The 24024-nt window shown below is 35.4% G+C and overlaps 1 protein-coding gene across 10 annotated transcripts in view; it reads right to left on the reverse strand.

The window, feature by feature from the left end:
• Positions 1 to 24024, reverse strand: part of frmpd3 (FERM and PDZ domain containing 3) — a 143722-nt gene that overhangs the window by 14382 nt on the left and 105316 nt on the right. For 2 of the 10 annotated variants that reach the window (XM_046849670.1, XM_046849659.1), the window contains exons 3-9: positions 10723 to 10835; positions 9129 to 9283; positions 8684 to 8786; positions 8456 to 8501; positions 7425 to 7529; positions 2711 to 2818; positions 66 to 197 (exon numbers count right to left, since the gene is read on the reverse strand). In XM_046849670.1, the coding sequence (XP_046705626.1) occupies positions 66 to 197; positions 2711 to 2818; positions 7425 to 7529; positions 8456 to 8501; positions 8684 to 8786; positions 9129 to 9283; positions 10723 to 10763 (690 nt within the window). In that variant the 5' untranslated portion in view covers positions 10764 to 10835. Of the gene's footprint in view, positions 1 to 65; positions 198 to 2710; positions 2819 to 6199; positions 7530 to 8455; positions 8502 to 8683; positions 9287 to 10722; positions 10836 to 24024 lie in introns of those variants that run through there. The other 8 variants (XM_046849662.1, XM_046849667.1, XM_046849665.1 and 5 more) reach the window with 8 other exon arrangements.

The raw sequence follows: 24024 nt of genomic DNA on the forward strand, positions 1-24024 counted from the left end.
TAAAGAGTATTGTAGATTATAGAAGTGACAAAAGTGTGGTGTTTCCAGAGCAAAGACAGACTCACATGAGAGAGAGGTTGGCTTTCCTGTAGCAGGTGCAGTCTCTGTTTGTGATCGAGTCCTCCAGACTCCAGAACCAGAGCAAAATGCTCGATGTAGCGTAGGGAGAGGCGGTCCTGCAGTGAGGATATGACATCCTGTCGGAAGAAGTAAGTTGTTTTGATTTTTAAACATATTTGTTCCTTGAAAATACATGTAAGCCCCGATTTAGATAAATATAAAGAAATCCGTTCATTTGGTTCGACCCAAATGACATAAACATATTACTCTTATCAAATGTCACCGTTTTGTGGAAAATGGGGTTTTTCTGCATTTAGCAAGTAGATTGGATATGCTAAATTGCCCATATACATGATTGTGTGTGTGCATTTGTGTGTATGTCTGTACAAGGTGCCCTGCAGTGGTCTGACGTCTCATCCTGTGTGCATTCCTGCTGCATAGCCAGGTTTCTCTGGATCAGTTTCAGAGACACCACAACATAAATTGGATACTGAAGATGATTAAACGAAAGTGGAATAATAATGTGAAAATGTTATCTTGCCCAGGCTTACACCGATTGTGTAAAGACCAAATTTAACAACAATAATTGTAAAAGAAAATAGTCTGCCTTAAGACATATAAAACTGATTTCCTCACACAGTGCATGTCAGACTCCTATCAAACTGTTGGATAGCTAAGTGCCATAGACAAATGGATATCTGCCTAATCAATTCAGTTTATGGCAATGATGTTCCAGTGCCACAGTCAGAATGGAATCTTTTAATGCAGTTTCAGGTAAGACATTAAAATGCTATCACTTTAAGTGCAAATGAGATGCACGCACATGTTTTATATATATATAAGGGCTGTCAAAATACATTTTGTTCATTTCATTAACACATGATTAATGCAGTGTGCATTTCTGTTTGACCATTTTTATAAAAAATGTAAAATATATATATAAAAAAAAAATTTAAACAGGCAAAATTGAACCCCCCAATCCCTCATGCTTATTCACGATGTCCTTTTTTTACTTAGAGGTCTCAAATCAAGCACCAAAATCCACCATGATGCACACATCCAGCAATTAAAACCGTCCATGTGAAAAAATTTGGGTTCCGTTTCGTTTTCTGATGATTTACGTAAAATTTAAACACTAATTTCTTTTACAAGAATATTTTGTCTTCATGCTCTATTTGAGTATGGTTTCACTACTAATAAACAAATTAAAAAAAATTATAACATTTGTCCATGCCCATGTTGCCCGTGAGTTAACTCATGACATCAACATATTCACCATGTAAAGGTTTGTTCTATGGAGGCAGAGATGTACCTTGTCAACATGTTTGACATTTACTCCAACAATGCAACAATGGAATCGATTGAACTGAGATGAGCATTCATCATGAGCCTTCATATATAGGAACAGATGTGCAGGGGTTCTTGGTGTCTCATGGCTGTGCTTGGGAAAAGGTCTTGGAATATAAATGAAGGAATCTTGTGTTGTATGCAAACACTGTATCCTTAGTGCTTCTGAGTGCTTCCTGCTGAGGCTTAAGCAGATTTGCATTGCTCTTACAGGGCATCATAGATCCATATTGATGTGAAGCGAATAATTACATGTGCGCTCAGTTGGGCTTTTGTGCACAGGGTCTCAATCACGTCCAATGGCACAGTTACGGATACATACAGGTTTGCTAAAGCAGCACTCTGCCCCTCAAATTATGCTAATCTGTTTTGGTAATATTGACTGACTGCTAAATCAATGAAAATGCTATTGGGTTCTCTCACTGAAATAGGATTTTGCCTCACTGAGGATCACATCTGAACATTTCACTCTGTCTTTTCCTACACTCAAATGGCTGTTGCTTGTTAGCTATTGCATTTTACAATGCAATTAATTGAAAAATAATTATGTTGGTAGTAATATATTATCGTCACCCACTTATCATCCTCTTTGATCCCTGGATTGACTGTAGACGTGCGTTGGAGCCGTTTGCTTTATCTGATTATTCTTCTTCCTTGCTGCTGAATCCATTCAAAACAATGATCCATAAGCCATTCTATGAAAATAAAAGGCCTCTCCAAGGTTGAATTAGTGAATTAGTGAAATAAGTAAATTCACATTTTGTTTCAAGCAAGTCCAGAACAATTACAAGCAGATGCAAGGTTTTTTTTCCTCCTTACTACTAGATGAAGGGCTACATCAAATTCCCCCCTTTTTTAATGTGTGAAAATGTTTAAAAATGAAGCTTAAATAAGTCAGCTATGCGATGTCTGTGTCCTCCTGATGCGCCAGTTAAAAGACACTAATGGTTCCTTCTACTTTCAGTCATATGTCATTGACAAGAGTGAGTCATTTAAATACCAGTAATTAATTGCATTAATGTGCCAAGAATTAGGCTCACAGTGAATTTAATGAGTTTGAGATTTTTAGCTTAGAGACTAAGGCTTTATGAATTGCAAATGCTATGCTATTCATCATGTGTCATGTGTAAAGGTTTGGCATATTATAGTAGTTCATAGTGATTCAAAAAGGAATTACTGTAGCAGGTTTTTGCACTCAGAGTTTCTCTTCATGTAGCTTGGATATGGCATTAATCATTAATCACACACTGAATGCCCTGAAAAGGCAGTTTTGAAACACGGCATCGCCCAAAAACACGCTTACCCTGACTGTGGTGCGGTTGTCAAAAGTAAAGGACTTGATTTGCCCATTCTCCAGGAACACCTTCAACACATTTGGTATGAGCAGCAATGAGTCGTCTTTCAGCATGGTCTAATGAAGAGTATAAAGAAAGAAGAAATAGTACAAAAAAGAAGACCAGAGAGACTTTTGCATAAAGTATATGATCATTTATATGCACAGTAAGGACATTAAATCAGTTAAAGGGGAAGGGGGAAATATAAAGGTTATGAGAATTATAACTTGGCAATGAGAAGGGAGAAGAGTACAATATTCAATCAGACAACAGTAAAAAGGACAAGGACTGTTACAACTTGCGATGCAAATTCATTGAAGCAGTGATGACAGAATGAGGATAAAACTATTCTTTTGCAGTCTACAAGAGTACACGCTAGAACAAAGTCCAATTTATTTAATTTCTCCAGTGCATCTTTTTAATATGTATGCACAATCAAGACACTGCAGCTGAATTTATTCATGCTGAGTTCTAGCTCAAGTTCACTTTGGTTTCCATGACTTTCACATCAATTTGAATACTTGGAGGAAGTATTTTCTATTATTATTAAAAGAATCTCGTTACTGGATTATTTATTGCTGTAGTTTTATTGCAGCGCTGTTAATATTGACGCTAGACAATTTACTTTTCATGAACAAACTGAATGGGGTTACAATAAAAAATATTCTTGTTCAGAATGCGATCGATCCATTAAACTTTACGTGATGCGTAATGACACCGTGACCTATTACCTGTGTCTTGTACCAAAAACTTAACGACTTAAAAATAATTTGCCGTCAAAACCAAATAGATTTTCCTCTTACAATTGGCTCTATGGCTCATATACACTTAAATGCAAAGTGAAATTATTTATGTGGCACTTTTTACGTAAGTGAAATCTATAATAAAGGATTCCATACATTGGTATACTGTATGATTTATATACTGTATAGTACACATTATATATGAAAATCATTTGTAGCCACTTTACAAGGACTTATCATCACACCCTAATACCATTATCAAAAAGTCAGTCTCAGTTTGTACAGTGCATTTTGAAAGGGGTTCTATTTAATTAAATAGTCTTCAATAGTAGTCAATATTTAGAAATGAAAAGTAGACACAGTTCGCTATGAACTATATCTATGCAATAGACTTTTTGCTGTAAACTGGTATAGATATTAGAATTAAAATAAACTATTTTATTTACGCTTTCATTTTCTTATTTTGGATGTGTTACATATCTTAGAACATGCCACTTTTGGTGAAATAATTTTTAGGTATGGTTGTTTTGTACCACAGGCTTGTACCACAGTTTCCATCATTTTTTGTTTTGATTTTGTTTTGTGTGATTTCTCCTTTCAGTCTTCTCTTCAAGATTTGCTGCTAAATTGAGTTTAGGTCTGATGATTGACTTGGCCAATTAAAACCTTTTTTTATGATTTGTGTCATTCTGTTACAATCATCAACAAAGATGGCTGATACAAAGTGAGACCATTGCTGAAGCAGCCCTGATTCTAACTCCACTGTGTTTGACCAATGAGCTTGTATGTTTTGATCCATGAGCACATCTTTTCTTTCTCCAAATGCTGTCCTTTCCATCACTTTGGTAAAGGTTTATCCTGGTTCTAAATCTTTGGGTCTAATCGCAATATTTTTTTTATACAACTTGGTCTTCTGATTATTGCTGCCGAAGGGTGGTTTGCATAATTTTTAATGTTTCTTCGTCAAATGGTGAGCTCATATATCTTCACCCTGCCCTGTAGAGGTTTTTTTCCCCCACAGCTTTTCTGTCATTAACTGCTGTTGGCTTCCTTGGCTAATCTTTTACATCTGGTTGTTAATAGACCAGTGGTTTCTTTCTTCCTTTTTTTTTTTTTTTTTTTTTTTTTTTTTTTAGGACTTCTTAAATTGTTTATTGGCTATGCCAAACTTCATGTCCCATAGACATTTGTCCCATAGACAGCTTTCTGTTCTTAATGTTGTTTTATCCTTTTTAATGACAAATGCAGTCTTGACAGGAAAAATCCAGGGCTCATACCAGTAGCAGGCATTCAGAATTATTGTCTGTTTAAACATTTCAGAATTCAGTTGGGTATAAACAACAGGTGCCATGTTCTAATTTGCTTAATATAGTTATATATTCTAAGTATAATATAAAAGTATATAAGTATCAAGAAATGAAATCTGAAATTCTGTTCTATTCTTTCATATTTATCTTTTAATCTCAAACCCAAATGTCTTCAGTGTATAAAAAAAAAAACTAATAAAAAAAATGCAGTACATTGTAACTGAACAAAATACACTAAGCAAACAGGTGGTGAGTTTCTTTAGTATTGATGTATTATTAATCTTGTATTAAGAAATAATCCTAACAATATATATAATTCCTATTATTGCATTGAAGATTTGAGACTAATTTATTCATGCAAATGTAATCCAATACTTCAATGAGATGTGAAAATTGCTTTTAATATAGTCACCACCTATAAGTATATACAGAACTAAATACTCAATACCCTTGACAGATTAAGGGAAAATCACAAAATAAAGTGTGTTAGAAATGTGCTATGCCACTACAAGCTACACTACAGGTTTTGGTGATAGTGGTATATAGTATACTCTATTTTTTTTCTCCAAAATCTCCCATTCCATAGACGTTTTTTGGTTCTGGTCCTAAGAAGGCCATAGCATATCATTTATATTCTTTTTAATCCTTAAACCATCTAGTTACCCCCATGCCCTGTGGATGAGGGTGAAGTTATTTTTGAGGAGAACTTTCATGTCAGTTTAGAAGTGTTTCAGGTTGGGATGAAGATGATCAGTTTAAACAACTGTACATGTATTTTTGGATCCAAATCCTGCCTTCAACAGTATAACAATGTCAATGATGTTTCCTGTACTTTGGCACTTATCTGCATTGTAGTAAAAATTATTCTTCGTTGGTATCTACAAGCTTTGTATGATGAACTGCTCATCAGACATTATAGAAGTTAAAACAATGGTCCTTATGGACTGGTAAGTTTTTAGCCACTTGAAGCTTTAACCTCATTGCTTTGGATTTTTTTTTCACCCTCCTTTCTTCGCTTTGGTTTGCTTCTTTGTTGCAACCTTCTTTTCACATTAAATTCTGCTATGGTCTTGATCCCCTGTTGACAAGTCTGTGCCTCCGTCATAGAGCAGATCAGAAGCATCATCTGATGACCGCAGGTGATGGAAGCAGGTGATCTGATTCTTAATAACACTTTGAGACTCAGGAATATTGTATCAAAAATGAACTGATGAGGAAAGTGAGGATATTAATGATGACATGATGTAAATATGAAGCCTGACTGTAACTCCCTTATAGTTTCTTGTTCTCTAATAGAAAGTATAACTGGCAAAGTCAGATGAAACAGTCCTCTAGTCTTTCATTTGCCAATCGCGCAAGATGGACTGAAATGATTGGGGAGGCTCAGGTGAGGTGGTTTGATCTTTACCGATTTGGGCCCTCTAGGCCTGATCAGCGAGCTTCTTCTTCCAGGAGAGCTGCACGCCCCTCCCATTCTTCCTCTTTTTTAAATTGGTGTTCGCAGCACCCAAGGGTGTTGTGTTCAATCTTCCTTGCTCGCAAGGCAGATATGAGACTGTATAGGACATAACCCATGGAAGGAAATGTTAACATGGGCACTATCGACCCATGCCCATGTCCAGCTAGAGGGGATGGCAGCTTTAGCGCAAATGAAAAGCTACAAATGAATGGACTCCTAGGAATAACATTAAGTGTTATTGGAAAACTAAGTCACAGCTGGGTGCAGTGTGTCTCTGTTCTTCATCTAATTATACTATACCTAATAAGATTCTAGACTAAACCGGCTTTCATTCTGGGATTTCCTTGAGCATAGTCCATTAATTTGCATCTTTTTTAACAGCTTTCCCCTTTTGCCATTTTGCCCTTGAATTCCATTATTTCATTAATAGACATTAGAAGCGGTTGCTCAATTTTGGTGCCAGGTTCATTAAAGGTGTGGTGAATGTTTTACGTGAGTTTTGTCTCATTTCACGTTCTGGACAACAAAAGGAAGGTACATGCTAGTTATTCATGAATTATTATACCCTCCTTGTCTGGCTTCAGTCCTAATCTATATGGTTGGAATTTGGGTAGAGTAACTCTGAAACCACACCATAAACTAAAGATTTTTTGGAAAAAAAAGCAAATATTTTAAATACCCTGAAGAATATATGCTCTGTCTTTACCTTAAGCTACTGTATATAGTGTGAAAGCTCACTGTGAAAGGACTACTTATGTAAAAATGAGGGAGTCAGAACAGCCTAAAGGTTTGTATATCACTTTCCTTTACTTCTCAGAATGGTGGAATGGGTGTACAATGAGACAGAACTTATGCTTGGTCCCCTGGATAATGGGATCTACAGTATGATGCAATGAGATGAGTAGGGTCTGAAATGACTGCAATGTGGCACCACGAAGGCCACCGACTGAGGAACATATTAACCTTCGAATTTGAATCATTCTGCCATGGGCCACATGACAGTCATAACAAATCACTGTACAAAATTGGCAGCCACCTTCTTGGTGTTCCCCAGTATCCCGGTGCTGTGCTACTTGTCAATATTTTATGATTTTCATTTCAGAAACCACCCCAAGCACGTTAAATCTGATATGAATTGGGGAAAAAGATGAGCGTGACAGGCAGCAGGACATACTGAGTCTGGGTCACTGATGGACACTTGCTCAGAAAAGCGCACTTTGGGGGGATTGGTTCGCAGGCGAGCTTTCTTGGCTGCACTTATGAAGGCTGATTTAGGCGACTAAGGAAACAAAACAGAGAGAAAGAAGAAAAAGAAGTGAATGTCAAGTAACAAGTTATACTCTCTCTAACAACATTTGATCAAATAAGTACACAAGTGACCATTTTCAATTTCTTCTCATATTTTCAGTAAATGTCCATAGAGAAATTGCAAAAATTTTAATACATAAAAAATAAAACTTTAAAGGAAATAGCAAAGTTCATTGGTGCATCTGCTTGCTTTGCTAATCTGCCAATAAATCTAGTACTGAAGGCTAGCATGTAATGTGAAAAAAATGAAACGTCAGATTTTTCATCAGAACAAAAAAGAAAAACGCATGGAGACAAGGAGCAACATGGCCACATGCAAGGTAAGTAGCTGTTTTACAGATGTGAATCTGATCCTTATCTCATGTATATTCCTAGTTTAATGAAGGTGCTTTTCATCAGATACATTTGTCCCCTTACTGTAGCAGTTATTCTGCCTTCTTAAACACCTTCTTTTGTTCTGCCTTCTTGTGTGTGTGTGTGTGTGTGTGTATATATATATATATATATATATATATATATATATATATATATATATATATATATATTTATAATGTGTGTATGTTTCTAAATAAGATTTGTGGAAATTCTATACATTTTAAATGAAGTCATGAAATGAATGCTCAGAAGAACTTTTGTTTATTAATTACAGAAATCTGTAATTCAGCTAAATAAATTCAAAGTAAAGTTTTATTACATGCATGAATGCATAAGACTCCATAATTAGGCGAAGCTGACAAAAAAGATTCACGATGTTATTGTACAGAGGATTTTTTTTTTTTATTTTGCAAAGAAAAAAAAGTAATTCTGAATAATGTTTCAAGAGAGGGTTTGACAATAAAAGTCGCTGGTGTATGAAGAAAAATATTGTATAATAGACGAAATGGATGAAGCAATCACCTGTAGAGGCTGCAGCACAGTGAGTACAATTGAATCGTTGCAATTCCTGTAAAGAGAGGCATAGGAGAAAGTCAGTATGGTGCAAAATCAAATGAAACCAAAAATAAACATAGCTCAAATAAAGGGTCTCATCTGATACGGACACAGAGAATTTGCAATACATGAAACATAGTCAGATATGCATCATGACAATGCCCTTCTACGTTTGGTGACAATAAAGGATGTTACCTTACAAGGTCTATGACTCTCTCTCTGGGAGCGTCACTGACGTTTTCCTCGTTGATGACTAGGATCTGATCACCAGCAAAAAGCTTACCATCAGATGGCCCGTCTGCAAGCCAACATACAGAATTTGTGTAATTTTTTTATTAGATAGCATGGCTATAGGTGATCATTTCTTCTCAATACCTGCTCATGAAGCCACCAATTGGATCACCTCTACCTTAATGGTATAGCAACTCAATTAGAATTGTAAATGATATTGATTTGGGTTATTGAGTGTACGTGCAATGCACCGTGCACCTGAGACATTCAAATACGAGTATATACAATAAAACAAGCAGTCACTTTTAGCGTAGATGAGATTGGGTGGCCTGGTGGAGCAGACGGCTGCTGTGTCCCAGTGGGCTGCAGACGTCTGGTCCCCAGGTCCTGCTAGAGACACGTGTCCTACCCGCAGAGACAGAGCGTACAATGACAGGCCGTTCGCTGCCGGCAATGAAGCCAAAGCCGTGGATCGGGTGGCGCTGGATGCAGACCTTTCGAGCTATGCCAGACGTCAGGCTACCACTGTCCATGCCATCCTGACACTCTTCTAACATTGCAGGACTGGGACAAAACAGCATAAGAGTTAACTCTTACTTAACAATGTCCCGGTGAGCCAGGCACTTGATTCTGTAATAGTTATAAAATTTGTTATATCTTGTTTTTTTGTCTTTATTATTAGCAATATATACTACCCTGATGGGTATGGATGCAAAATCCAAACATGCACAAGGATTCTAAAGGCATCGGTGTGCCCTGACCATGATATTAACATAAATATATAAATATTATAATGTAACACAGGAATCTACACAAACTGGTAGCTAATATTTTAGTAATTATAATTTTTAATTCAAACAAATTAAGTAAATTTGTACTGAACAGCAGGATAACATGAGCATGCTTGGGACAGGAATGTCATGGAAAAGATACACTTAAATTTGAAAACCACATCAGCTTTTTAAACACTTATCGTAATCTAAGAATAATCAGAATCATTGGAAATACTATTTGAATCTTTTTGATACACCACTTATAAAATGTCTCCTTGAGCTGATTAGGGCTAGGGTTAGTAATGACAGCCACAGCTAGGGAATGTTCTTATTAGCCACAATAATTTTATGCTTTATAATCTGGACATTTCATTGTGTGTGATCCACACACACATTCAGGTTTGCAGGAAAGCAAATCTGCTGGATACTCAATCATGACATGTTAAAGTCATCTGGGTGCAATCATTTTATGATAAAAGATAGTGGCCTCAGTGATATTCTTAGCAAATCATCTGGATTCCTTTCCTATAAGAGCTATTATATAAAGGATTTTAATCCTGTACACTTTCAAAAAGTGGTAGAGGCATGTCCCCAGTATCATTTACATTTACATTTACATTTTTTAAATTATATTTGTGTGTAAATATTTATAAGCAAAACTAATAAGTCCAACATGTTGCATTTTAACCTTTTCATATTGTGCCACTGATTTGACTTCCCAGGTTTGTGCTAATGTGGCTACCATGAAATGAAAGTTAGTAGTGTAGTTAGCAGTGTGTTAGCTAGCAGTACTAGCCTACAGTGTAAAGTTTGCTAGTGTTCTTGTTAAACACACAGCATAGATGGCTTCATAAAAATGTTAATGTGACTTGGAAGTGAATGAAAGCTATTAGTAGCAGTGACAATATTGCATGAGAGCATTCTGTCAATTTCTCATTTTCATAAAAATGTTAGCTTGTTCATTTGCTAAATAAAATGTTCAGATGAATCTCAACTAGAGCTAGATTTTAAGTCTTATATAGGGTTAGTTATACAATTCTTATACAAATAATCTAAAGCTGGTGTTGTGTGAACGGAGAGAATTTTTCTTTTGGCATCCTTTGCTTTATTAGGAATAATAATGAAGTTATTTGCAGTGCTAGTTTTCTGCCCACTCTTCAACATTGTGAGACTGTATAATTAGGCTCTTCTAGCCTATACTTTGCATTTGATGTTAACTGAGCAGCTCACCTGTCACATTCTTTTGGTTGTCCATCCTGGACCTGGGCCATGCCCTGAGAGGTGAGGACAGGATGGAGTAGTGTGTTTCTGCCACTGGATCTCTTTGTTTCGCATTCATTCACCTGCAGAGGATGAGAGCAAAGAAATGACAGTAAAAATGGTTACGTCAAGAGGTTTATTTCTGAAACACTGCTGTAGTTTAATGCATTAGTTGTAACAGAAAGTAATGGAATGTTTTAGGATGTGTCTAAGCAATGACATTTTCAGCAGCAGTCTACAGAAATCAGCCATTTAACACTTAAATACTGCTTTGAATAATGCTGTAATTTCACCACCGTGTTTTCATGTTTTTCTAATTTTGATTTATTTATTTTTTTATTTTTTTATGTATCAGATAAATGAACATAGGATGCATGTACTTTTGTCATCTCTGAGATATATATATATATATATATATATATATATATATATATATATATATATATATATATATATATATATATATATGATTTGTGGCCACCCATGACCCTGTCAACACTGACCCAGTCGTCTAGCCATTACAATTCAGCCCTTGTCAAAGTCACTTAGATCCTTTACGTTTAACCATTTTTCCTGTTTCCAAAACATATGACCTGTATGACCTGTCAACAACTACCTTTTTGTTGTTTTTATCTCTTTATAATATTTTATATTCAAACATGCTGCTGTATAAATCCTAGTCTGCAGTCTTCTAGCTTACTGATGCTGGCTCATGCTCATTAGACAAATCTAATAAAACAAATGAGGAACAGAGGCATCTAATCCATCCACTAAGAGTCTGTGAAGCTATTAGCCATGTCAACATGCTTCTTAAAATCAGACATTCTGTGCAAAAAGCAAGTTCTTAAGCCCCTGCTGATGATGTAAATATAATGAAGCAGTAGCAAACATTGCTATAGAAACAGTAAATTAGAAACTGAAAATACAAATATAAAAACTTAATCAGATTTAATATTCAGTAGGTGTGTATTGTAATTGCACAAATCTTTGCACATTTGTATATCATGTGACGTGAAAATGTGATAAAACAACTTGTGAAAAATGTATTTAATTGTTTAAAAATCACATTCGCATTTAAATGAAGGGTGGAAAAAAAGTTACAAAATAGTAATTTCATACTACATTTAAAATTGTGAAATTTAATGTGTTTTTGGCAATAAACACAATTTGTTACATGTGAAGTCATAGAGCATTTGCTGTCAAAATGCAAAATGGTTGCAAAAACAAAAGGTAATTAAAATGGCACAGTTAATTAGCAAAACCACTAAAAAAGAGGAGATCATTGAAAATATCTGTAGTTAAAGGAAACCTGTGTGTATGTGCATGTGTAGTGGTTTGGGTGGAGGTTGTTTGCAGACTAGGAGTTCCTGATAAAGGGGAGGAAGCAGCAGATTCGTGAAAACACAAATCGTTTCTTAATTTCTTTAATTGCACCATTTGAGCTTTCTTTCTTTGCTTCCCTTTGCTCCTCCATCTGAAGAATAAAAGAAAGGATGCAAAAAAAAAGGACAGTAAGAAACATACAGAATTTACCAAATGAGACTCACTAAAGAGCCACTTTACAGCAGCTTAAGTAAGTTCACTTATTGATGACTTGAGTAAAACATGCTGAAATGTTGTTTTAGTCTGATCAACAATCTACTAATCCCATTACATTTCAATTTTACAGCAGGGCTTATTCACTGTTTTGAATTCAATTATTTTATTTTTACCCATTGTTAATTTAATTAGTGCCTCTGTGCTTCATTTTATTGTATCATTTACTGTAGTCTTTGGAGCATCAACAAAGAATCCTCTCTTCCTTGCTTGATGCCTCTGTGAGGAATTTAATATTTGGTATATCTTTTAAGGATGGTGGATTTCAATTGATTTCTGAGCCACAGACTGCAAAAAAACGCAGAATTGCGGAATCAAGACATTATCAATTAGAGTTTTGGGATGCACATGATGATTTTGGTTGTGAGCAGAGACTCTAAGCATACAGAGGAAGGCTTACATAATATGAAAAAAAAGAAAAGAAAAACTTACACAAAGGTTTGAAATAAACAGTTCAGTCACAGGCCAATTATTGCAGTAAGAAACCACATCCCAAGGGCACTGGCAAGCCAGATTGTTGCCATGGTTACCACCACACAGGCTTGATAGGAAGTGAGGGATGATGAATTGACCGCTTCAAATGATGGCTTCAGTTTCCATTACAGACACAGAGATCAGTAAAGAGAGTCTTTAAGAAGTGTTTGCCCCATTGTACTTTGAAGAGATGAAACTCAATATCTCTGATTTTGTCTTACATCCCAAACCCTAAGGCTTCATATTCTTCGCCTGAGCAGAAGCGTTTTTATAAAACATGGTTAGCTGAATCTATGGAGACTGCAATGTGTGATTTTTTGTGTAGCACAGTGTCACTCTTTAGGTTTAAAAGATACTCAACATTATTTTCTCCTCCAGAATACAAATGCAGTCATGCATTTGGCAGTCAACTTTTTGCAAGCTGTTCAGTCTTCTCTAGACATAAAATTTGCACGGCCAGATGCTGTCCAATTTTTTGCGAGTCATTGACAGTCTGGGATTTTCTGTTTCGTGTGCCATGCAGTCAAATCGCATAGCTCCCTCAAAACATTACACATTTCTTCCAGCTTAACTAGATCCAACTTCTTTGCGAATTTCTCCATGTCACACCCACAATGATCAGCTTGAGAAACATCAGATTCAGTAACTGTGTACCTGAAAACCAACACAGAGACAGCTTGCATATCATTAGTCAATTGCTGTCAGTCAGAATTGTCTAGCTAATCTGCCGTATTTTACCCCAAACTACGGATCATTAGATCACAATTTCTATTGTAATACCATTTTAACAGGATTGGAGTAAGTCTGACTTGTACATTAATCTGACTTGAACATTTATTCAGATTCAGCTACTTAGAGACTGTCATAGCTAAGTAAAAGTTCCCCGGGCGACATGATATTTTAAATACCTTTAATTTAATAAGCACACGAGGGAGTGAGTCTACTGGATCTCGCGTTATTATGACTGAGGGATTCACTTACACATTTTTGCATTAGTCTCAGCGCATACATAAATCTTTCCAGTTTGCAGACTGTATCATAGATGTGTGCATGAACACTCATCTCTACACTATAAAAAGAACATATTGAAAAAAGATATTCAACTAAAAGTTGTACAGGCGGAGTTACAGTAAAAAACATGCTTGCCTTCCAATGTCCAGGTAAGCAAATTACATGGTTGGACGTTAATGCAACATTACCGTTTAATGCATTAATATTAGTTATTCATTCATGGTTATGAATATGATGCTAGGTTATGGTTTGCAATTAAACTTCAAATTATAATTTTTCTACTAGTGGCACAGATTCCAAACAGATACGATGTTTAAAACCTGACGCTAGGAATAAATATACATTTGTCCAAAAGTCATTAAACTTGCTGTTTCTGCTTTCTGCTTTTTATTATTTTTTTTGTTTTTTTTAACAAGCCACAGCACCACTTCACTAATCAGACCAGACAGAGTAAATGAAATGCAGTAAAAATCTATGAACGTCTGTGAGAACTCTTTCCTTAATGAGCTGCCTCCAGGTAAACAATTTACATAAATACATGTGATGTGATTGTTTGCAACAAGCAGAGAAGCTGCAATAGGTCATGTTTAAAAAACTGAAAATGCAAAGCAAACCTACATTGATTATTCCTGTTAAAGTGCTCGGTTTGCATGGTTGCGTCCCGAATTTGCAGTCCAGATGCAGACCAACTGCATCTGGACTGCAAATTCGGGACGCAACCATGCTATATACAGTAGTACTGTGTAATAAGACTAAAATACAATAAAATAAGATGCTATGTCAAATTTTCTAAAAATTTTAGACTTGATTTCTATCTGGTTATGTATATTCTTTTAAACAGTGACATTTCAGCCATACATGCTAGCACTCGTATTTTGATGAAAACATTTTTTGTTAGTCAGATAGCAGTATTACATGTTAATATGCAAATCATTTTATTCCATTTAGTCACCAGCATCATGTGATGTTATGCAAGGGATGGTTGGCACATCAAAGAGTTTGTAAGAGCCATGTGTTATGACTACATAATACAGTATGACATCAATAGAGAGATTATTGACTTGCAGTACGTTTCGTTTGGAGAGTTGTCCACTTTTATGCCTATGTAATATGATGTAATTATGGTTATATGATGCTCTTTGAGCAATTAGATGCAAAAATATCACATGTAGACTTCTCAAAGTACTTCTTCATTTTTTTTTTATTTTAATTCTATATTCTCAACTCAAACATAAGGCAAACTATGTTATGGAGATGCTTGTGTGTGTGTGTGTGTGTACAAACAAAAGACCTTCAAAACTGATTGCAACTTTAAAAAGTCTTCATTCATTTTATTGCTTTATCTCCATGACTCCTACAGCAGAAGTTTAGAAACCATCTTATTGTTGGCATTTGACTCTTGGCTAAGTAGAAATAAATGCATTCGATTTTTATCTGTCCTTGCAGTAGGTGGTTTTATAATACATCTGTACAAGGGACAAACAAAAGCCGATAGGGCCAAATATCAAACCCCATGCGTGGATCCTGATAGAAGATGGCAGTCATTCACCTTCTTCACTATACTGCATAAATTGCTCCCCTGCTAATGCCAGATGGTGTCCATTTAGCCTGAGCCATTAACTGAGTCCTCACTTGCGAGAGATGGCAGCTTAACGCCAGTGATTGATGTTTTCCACAGAGGGGGTTTAGTCAGAATAGAAGTTGCACAGTTCATAGTGATGTTTGCCAGGACAATAATGCCAGGGCTGGATGACTCGTTACTTGACATAAACATGATTTGAAAAAGTAATATTTCCATAAACACTTGTATGCCATGAAAGCAGTCAAGAGGAAACAGACGGAACAACGCTTGACACGATGTTCATTTAATGTGAAATCGAGGTTATGGCTTATGGCTTTAACTTTGCTGCTACTGTTTCAACCACAATAACAACAGGTAAGGAAACTACATACATACATCAGCTGAAGCCAAAATAGAGACACAGAAACCTGCTTTAATCAGAGAAAATGGCCAATATTCTATAAAAGATGCATTATAAAAAGATGACGTGTAAAGTGCGCTCTGGATACTGGAACTTCAGCCATGCATTTGTTGGCATAACAATTATGAAATATTCCTACTGTTGGACCCAGTATGTGAATTTGCACCACCAGCATTGATACTAGAAAACAGCTGATTCTTCTGAAGTCTTCTGAATTTTACTTAATTATTTAGGGTTATAAAGGGCACATTCCTCCCTGTTTGATCCTGAACTTGGGTTACTCATTAACTTAATTGTATATGCTTAGAGTATTATTTATTTATGCCATTCTCTGTTCCTTGCTATTAAATGTACTTTACACATTTTATATTTGCATAATAAGTAAACTAAACGCACTCTTTTGGATTGTTTAGGCTCAAATTAAGATTCATATATGCGATTTAATGTTTATTTAGAAGAGGCTTAAATTGCTTTCGTATTTAGATAAGTATTTACAAACATTTGACTAATCTAAGTTCAATTTTCAAGTTCAAACTGTTTAAAAATAATTTACTTATCTTTCAAGAATTGTTCACATCTTTGTGTGAAATTTGTTTTGCATCTCGTTATTGTTGTCTTATGTTAATAAAATGTTAAAAATAATGTAAAGGAATGTTAATAAAACTATATATAATCATCATTCTCTTTCCTACAGACAATGAGAAACTCATTCATGTATTCTTTACAGACTTGACTAATATAATAGGCTTTTGTCTGGCTACCAAAAAAGCTCTACTTAAACACTCATAAAGAGTTCAAAATGCAGCTGCACACATGCTTCTTCACACCACAATAAGAAATCACATTACTCCAACAGTCTGCCTGTATCATTTATCATTTTAAAATTGATTTTAAGATTGTCTTGGCTTTGTATTGGCTTTCGATTGTATTAACTTTACAATGTCTTTATGGTACTACCATAACTTTCTTTTGTAACACGATAAAGAAATGTGCTATAGAAAGATCACATAGGTCATGCAATTTGTATGTTGTAACAAAAACATTGAGTTGTTAGTTAGTTACTATGATCCCCAACTATGAAACTATCTGTGACAACCTTTTTCTAAGGATTTTCTATGATTATTTATTATTTTTACTTTATTAGTTATTTTTAACTTTATCTCATTTCTTTTGTATATATATATATATATATATATATATATATATATATATATATATATATATATATATATATATATATATATATATATATATACACACACACATACACTGTATATTTGTATTAATTTTTCTATGGAAAGCACTTTACAAACCTTTTTACTTACTCACTCACTCACTCACTCACTCACTCACTCACTCACAACAACACTTAACAAATCTAATATTGTCTATTCTCCTGTAACCGTATTTAGGTAAAACTATTTTACCATGTATACATAGATAATAGATTATTACAGAGAGAGAGGCATTTCACATATGGAGGGAGAATACCATTTTTCTAAAGCAAGAAACCCAGTTAAGACAACTCCAAACCTACCAACGCAACGGTGCCACCTACATCATCTGGAGCAGTTCAGAATGTCTAATAACATGACAAAAACTTAAAAATGTTAATAAAATACAACATACTCACCAAAGTAAGACTTATCATAATTTGCACTGCTCCTCAGAGGCTGTAAGCCAGTGCTACCGCTCGTGTTCACTGGTCTGGAAATGGCGAACAAACCCTTTCTCGTGCTGAGACAAGCTAGCTAGCTTCGGGGAAAATTTATTTTAAAGTATGTCGGAGACCAAATCAATTTCTCTTCCTCCGTAGGCATAAAACTCCGATGTTATAATGTATGCAGCGTGCTACTGATGTGTTTTGCCAGTCGAACTTGGCTGTAACAGTTTCCCTCTGACCAACCAATCAGACGATGGAAAAATTCTTACCCCCTGTGAGGCTAATTGGAAATCTGATGGGTAGAGAAATAGGAGACGATGGTAAAAAGGCCAGCACTACTGACTTTGAAGGCTCTGGGCAGATTAGATTGACATGGCAGCACATAGAGGCTGAAATCTGGTTAGACAAAAAAATCTAACATCCACATCCACATACTGGAAGCAATATTAAGAGAATAAACTGTTAGGAATAAATACAATTTCCTGGAACAAATATTAGAATTTAGGTTGTAAATGTCAGTGCTTCTGATAGTGTTTAGACCAGCAGAAAAGGCTTTGCTGGCCCTGACAGCCACCACTGTGATATGGGTTTACAGAGTTCTCAGTTGATATACCACTTTTGTACAAATTAATCTTAAAGCTTAAATTGCACTTTTAATTATGATTTTGTACAAATTACACAAGTTGTGTTTACCAACACTGCAACCAAAAAAACTGAAACATGTTCTAATCTTCAGAAGACGCTACATAGTTACTTAATGCCTCAGGCTCATGACTGTGTAGCAATGCACAGGTCTAACCACATCGTTAAAGTTCGCCGATGACATGACTCTGGTGGGTCTCATCAGCAAGAACGACGAATCAGCATACAGAGAGGAGGTGCATCAGTTAACAGCCTGATGTAGAGCCAACAACCTCTTTCTGAACATTGACAAAACTAAAGAGATGGTTGTTGACTTCATGAGAGCACAGAGTGGCCATTATCCACTGTTCACTGTTCTATGGATCCTCAGTGGAGATCGTCAAGAGCACCAAATTCCTTGGTGTTCATCTGGCACCAGCTCCATCACCAAGGAAGCCCAGCAGAGTCTCTACTTTCCGAGAAGGATGAGGAAAGCCCATCTCCCTCCCCCCAAAAAAACTCTACAGAGGATAGTGAGGACAGCTGACATCTCTCCCCTTTTTACACCTTACGTTGCATTCGCAAAGTCAACAGCAATGTGGACGACCCCACACACCCCTTGCACACACTTTTCACTACCATCAGGGAAGAGTTTCAGAAGCATTTGGGGCCTCACATCCAGATTATAATAGTTTTTTTAATTTAAACAATCCGGCTCCTCAACAACACAGAATTTAACTGAAACACACACACACACACACACACACACACACACACACACACACACACACACACACACACACACACACTCAACTGTGTGTACTGAACTGCTACTAATAATAATTATTAGTACACAACTGTTTACATGCTGTTTTTGTACATCCATTTGACTGCTGCTATTGCTGTTTTGCACAACCTTCTATTTTTACACTTTGTGTTTTTTTTTTTTTACAAGTACACTCCTGTATCTAGTTTTGTCTTGCACACTGCACAATATAATATACAGTTGGTTTACTGGCAGCACTATTTTGTGTATTTGTCCTATACTGTCTTGTGTTGTCTTTTGCACTGTCTTGTCTTGCACTGTTTGCACCAGGTTGCTCACGATATACTTTATGTGGCGAGGACACTTACTAGTCCTTAGCTCTGTGTTTTCTCTGTTGTTTATGTAGCACTCATTTCACTGTGTACTGCGTCAGCTATAAATGGTTGAAATGACAATAAAAGCTTCTTTAATTGAAATACACAATATGGACAAAAGTTTGTGGACTACTGACCATAAGACTAGGTATGTGCTTTTTGAGTATCCTATTCCCTTTTTGGTTCCTTTTTGCTGTTTTAATTGATTTTGGAGTTTGCTTGTGAAGATTTGTGCTCATTCAGCCACAAGGGCATTAGTAAAGTCAGGTACTGATGTAAGGTATTGAGGCCTGGAGTGCAGTCAGCTCCATTTCATCCCAAAGGTGTTTAGCAGGGTTGAGGTCAGAGCTTTATAGCAGGCCTCACAAGATCCACTCCAACTCATGTAAAGCATATCTTCATGAAGCTGGCTATTGCACAGAGGCATGTGCATGCTGGAACAGGTTTGGGTCTCTTAGTTCAAGTGAAAGAAAAAAATATTGCTACTGCACCCAAAGACAATACAATTTTGTGCCTTTAACTTTGTGCTAATAGTTTGGAGAAGAATCACATATGACAGGGTTTTGTATAGTGTTGGTACAAACTTAGAAGCCTAGATAATAACAAAATAATCTAATAACCAAGTCTACATTTAGCATAATAAAAACAAAACTGAATAAAATGTTCATATCCTTTTAAATTGCAGTCATCACACATGGTTATGTATAAAAGACAGAAACTATAATTTTCTAGTGTCTTTGCTAGCACATTACTAACAATTGATGTTTCAGCCAAATGTTTCTCTCTGTGAAACCATGCAATAGAGAATTTACACTTGCATTTACCACATACACTACAAAACATTCCTCAATAGGAACAATGGAGTTTCTGGTAATTTGGGACTGTACTGTAAAGACCTCCATGTTTCCTAATAGTGTTTCCTTCACGATATTCTCCCTTTCTGATTCATGCTTAAGAGTTCATTTCTTCAGGGAAATAGAAAGTATTTGAAAGCAACCTTAGAATGTCTACAGGGCACGGATGATGCTCGTGGAGACATGCTGGCAAATTCATGTCAGACAGATTCAAAACTCACTGCTTTATTCCCCCAGGTGCAGTGCTAAAGAAACATGTGATGTGGATGAAAGTCTCTCGCCTTGGAAAAAATGTAATATTGATTGGGAAAAACTGTATTAAGGTGTTATTTATAGAGCCCAGTTACTTTTTATAACTCCATATACTCTGTAAACTACACAGAACACATTTTTCTTTTTTTTCTTTTTTTGTTTTAAAAACAATTTTGTAAATTAATTTTGAATAATGATGTAAGTAATAATGAATACTAATTAAATAATGCAAAAAGATAGATAATGTAGTACTAACACAGTCAGCTAATTAAATATGCACTGCTATTTCCTCAGTAAAGTAGCAGGTAAATAAACACTTATTGTGACCCAAATAAGGTTTAGTGTGGGACTAAGTGCAAGGTTAGCAATAAAGTTGACTCTATAAAAACAGTTAGTTTAACAATTTAACCATCTTTAATTATGACTATGGAAATGGTTTGCCACTTCAGCACCAAAAACAGTTCAAGTATGCCTAGCACGGTTAATAAGAATGTGTGGGCATTGTGAATGCAGAGCTACCGCTTTAAGAGCTACTGCCCAGATGATTTAGGGAAGAAGTTATAGTAATGCACAAAAAGAGATCATTTTTATAGGTGTGGTTTTAGAAAAGAGACTGGCTTGAGTATTTAGCTGAGGCAGATGCACCTTTATGTTGCCCATGGAGAATCTTTAGTGCTATACAAATTGGACAAGAGATTGGACTCGACCCCAACTTTGACAACCAAAGGCTGCCATGACTGGAAGCATGCCATGGAATTTAACTTGATACTTGAACTTGAACATTTAACTTGATATAATATGTGGAGAGAGAAATTTAACTAAATAGAAAAAGATACATAATTATTTTTTATATGTGCCACATTTAAGCTTTGATTAGGTTCATTAAATTGTTATAATAATAATAATAATAATAATAATAATAATAATAATAATATTATTATTATTATTATTATTATTATTATATTATTATTATTTCTGTTCTTATTGTAGCATCCCCAGTGAAAAACAGGCCCCCTATCAATCTGTTTGCTCTTGTGCTGACCCTGTAATTAAAGCAAGATGAGATTCAAATTATTGATGCCTACAGGTGATTTTTTCATACATAATACAAAATAAAAGCTTAACAGAATCTGCAAACAGCACAAGCACCTATAACAGGACAACAGACACAGTAAAGGACAGTGCAGTGCAGATTAGAACACAGTTCTTATGTGGATCAAATGGATAATGTAGCAGGTTGTGCAAAATAAACCCTAAAAGATTTAGCAATATTTAGCAAACAAAATGCTGTAAAATGAAACATAACATACTGGGACTCATACTCTATATTTATTTTCTATGTTAAATATAGTACAGCAGCAAGTATTTTGTGTACAGTTTTAGCAGAAATGTCATGAAATGAGATGTGCAACATTTGCAAAGGGAGTGGAATGTTTTTCAGAGTAAGTGTGTGTTGAGGATACTGATGACTTGAAAGAAGAAACTGTTACACATTCTGGGAGATCAAATGCTTCACTAAGTTTTGCCAAGTGGCATGACAGTAAATAGTTTGTGTGAGTTGTGTGAGGTGTGGTGCAAACGCTTGATATAATGTGCAAGTATTGATATATAATTTTGACAGCATATACAGTACTTTATTCTTTAATTTCTAATAGTGGTCCTTTTAAAGAAATGGTGAGAATCAAAGAATTTTATAAAACATCTCTATAAGTTGTTTTAAACACTGTATTGTTCATTTTACTTTAGCCAAAATATTTTTTTTTATTTGGATTCCATGATCAAGTTTAAATTGATAAAGTTTATGCAAATAAAGTTCATGCAAAAGCTGATTAAAACAAACAAACAAGCAAAGGAAGATGAATGACCAAATTAATGTGTGACGTGAACAATTAACTAACACAACTAACTGAGGCAAATAAATAGGTTTGTATGATTTACACAAAAAATTATATACACAGTGTGGATCTTAAAAAGGTGCAAAAACTGGAGCATTCTTTGCAGTGCTACATTTATTTTAAGTGTTTGCACATAAAATGAAGAGATGTTACTGGTGAAAAAAAATGACCTACTTTAAAAGTTGGGGTAAAAGTAAAAAAAGTAAAAATTGTGCAAGAAGATACCTCAGGTTTAATTCTAACTTAGTAACTAACAATACATTTTATACAGAGAGCAGTTTGGACTTTATTTCTAGACAGATTGTGGAATATCTAATAATCTAGTTCTGAAAGAAAAGAAGGTAATTAGGGGGAGGCATCCAGCAGCAATAAGAGACTTCAGTGAAAGCCAAACGTGGCATGCTTTAAATGATCAAGTGCTGCTGACAAAAAGGAAAATTACACTATCTGTATATTACATCTATGCTGAGCTTAGAATAATAAAAAGCAAGTGGCAACCAATCAGGGCAAGCAAGCAAGGCCTTATCTGCTGGCCTAAGCTTAATCAGAAATACTGGCTTACATTTTAATAGATTTTTGTCCACAAATAACTTTAAAATTATTCCTTGTAGTCTATTCTCTTCATTTAATAACAATTATCTCGGATGTTTTATGTCTAGGAGCAGTGCGGTGTCTGAGTTTCTAGCCAATCAAATTTCAGCTGTCATATAATGCATTCCCGCACTGCAGTTTTTTTTTTTTTTATGTTGCTTTCAGCTGTTGCTTTAAACAATCAGACTGGTCATTCTAAGGCCCGCAAGTGTCAGAACCCATCAGCATTTTCAAGTCCTTTGATTAGATGGTCAGAGAGTCAGAGCTATCATATTGCATCTGCTGCAAACTGCAAAAGCTCAAAAATATTCATGTGGATTCAATAGAATTTTACAATGGCTGACAGAGGAAAATAAATTTATTTGGTCACCGAAACACTTGCAAAGACATATAAAAGTTGGACTTTTCAAGAAAAGTTGGACATCATGAGGATAAACAGCTAAATCAGCTAAAACAGTTTTCATGTGGAAAATTCCACAAGAAAATTGTGCATGGAAAAAATGACGTCATTCCATGAGATTAATGTTGTTGCTTTTGCTAGAGATAATGTGTGTGGGCGGTGCAACTGTGGCTGCGGTGAAAGGAGACTTGTTAAATTGCATTCATTGGGTTTCTTGCTTTTTAATGCCATTCATTCTCACTGCATGAGATCATTCACTTGTCTTTGATGCAGCACTCTGTTATACTGCTTTTCTGTATAATATTGATGGTTTCTATAGCCTTGGCATCATAATGATGGTATTGAGATGTGGCTCGACTCTGGATCGTGAATCGAGGTAGGACACCACGGAAAACTAGATAAGAAATGCGTGGCACACCACTGTCAAAAGCATATAGTCCAAAAAAAATCTTTTTTTTTTATATTTACAGCATGTATAAAAAATATTTTTACCAATTTTTTTAATTCATCTATTCACATTAACGGATTACTGAACTGCCCCTGCACTTATATCAAATTACAGGAACATGCTGAGATAATTACTGTGATCAAGGTTGCAGACTGGTGGACAAGATGAACTGGTAACCCATGAAGTCATTCTTAAAGGCAAAGTTGAGCAGAACTGTACATTCCAGCAAACAAACAAACTAATATCATACAATGATTCATTAATTGATTTTTGATTGGCTACTTAGTGACAGCTGTATTATATCGTTGAAAAAGCTGAAAACAGCTAGTTAGATCCATTTGCTAA

Source organism: Silurus meridionalis, chromosome 5 (genome assembly GCF_014805685.1).
Source record: "Silurus meridionalis isolate SWU-2019-XX chromosome 5, ASM1480568v1, whole genome shotgun sequence".
NCBI classification, from domain to species: Eukaryota; Metazoa; Chordata; class Actinopteri; order Siluriformes; family Siluridae; genus Silurus; species Silurus meridionalis.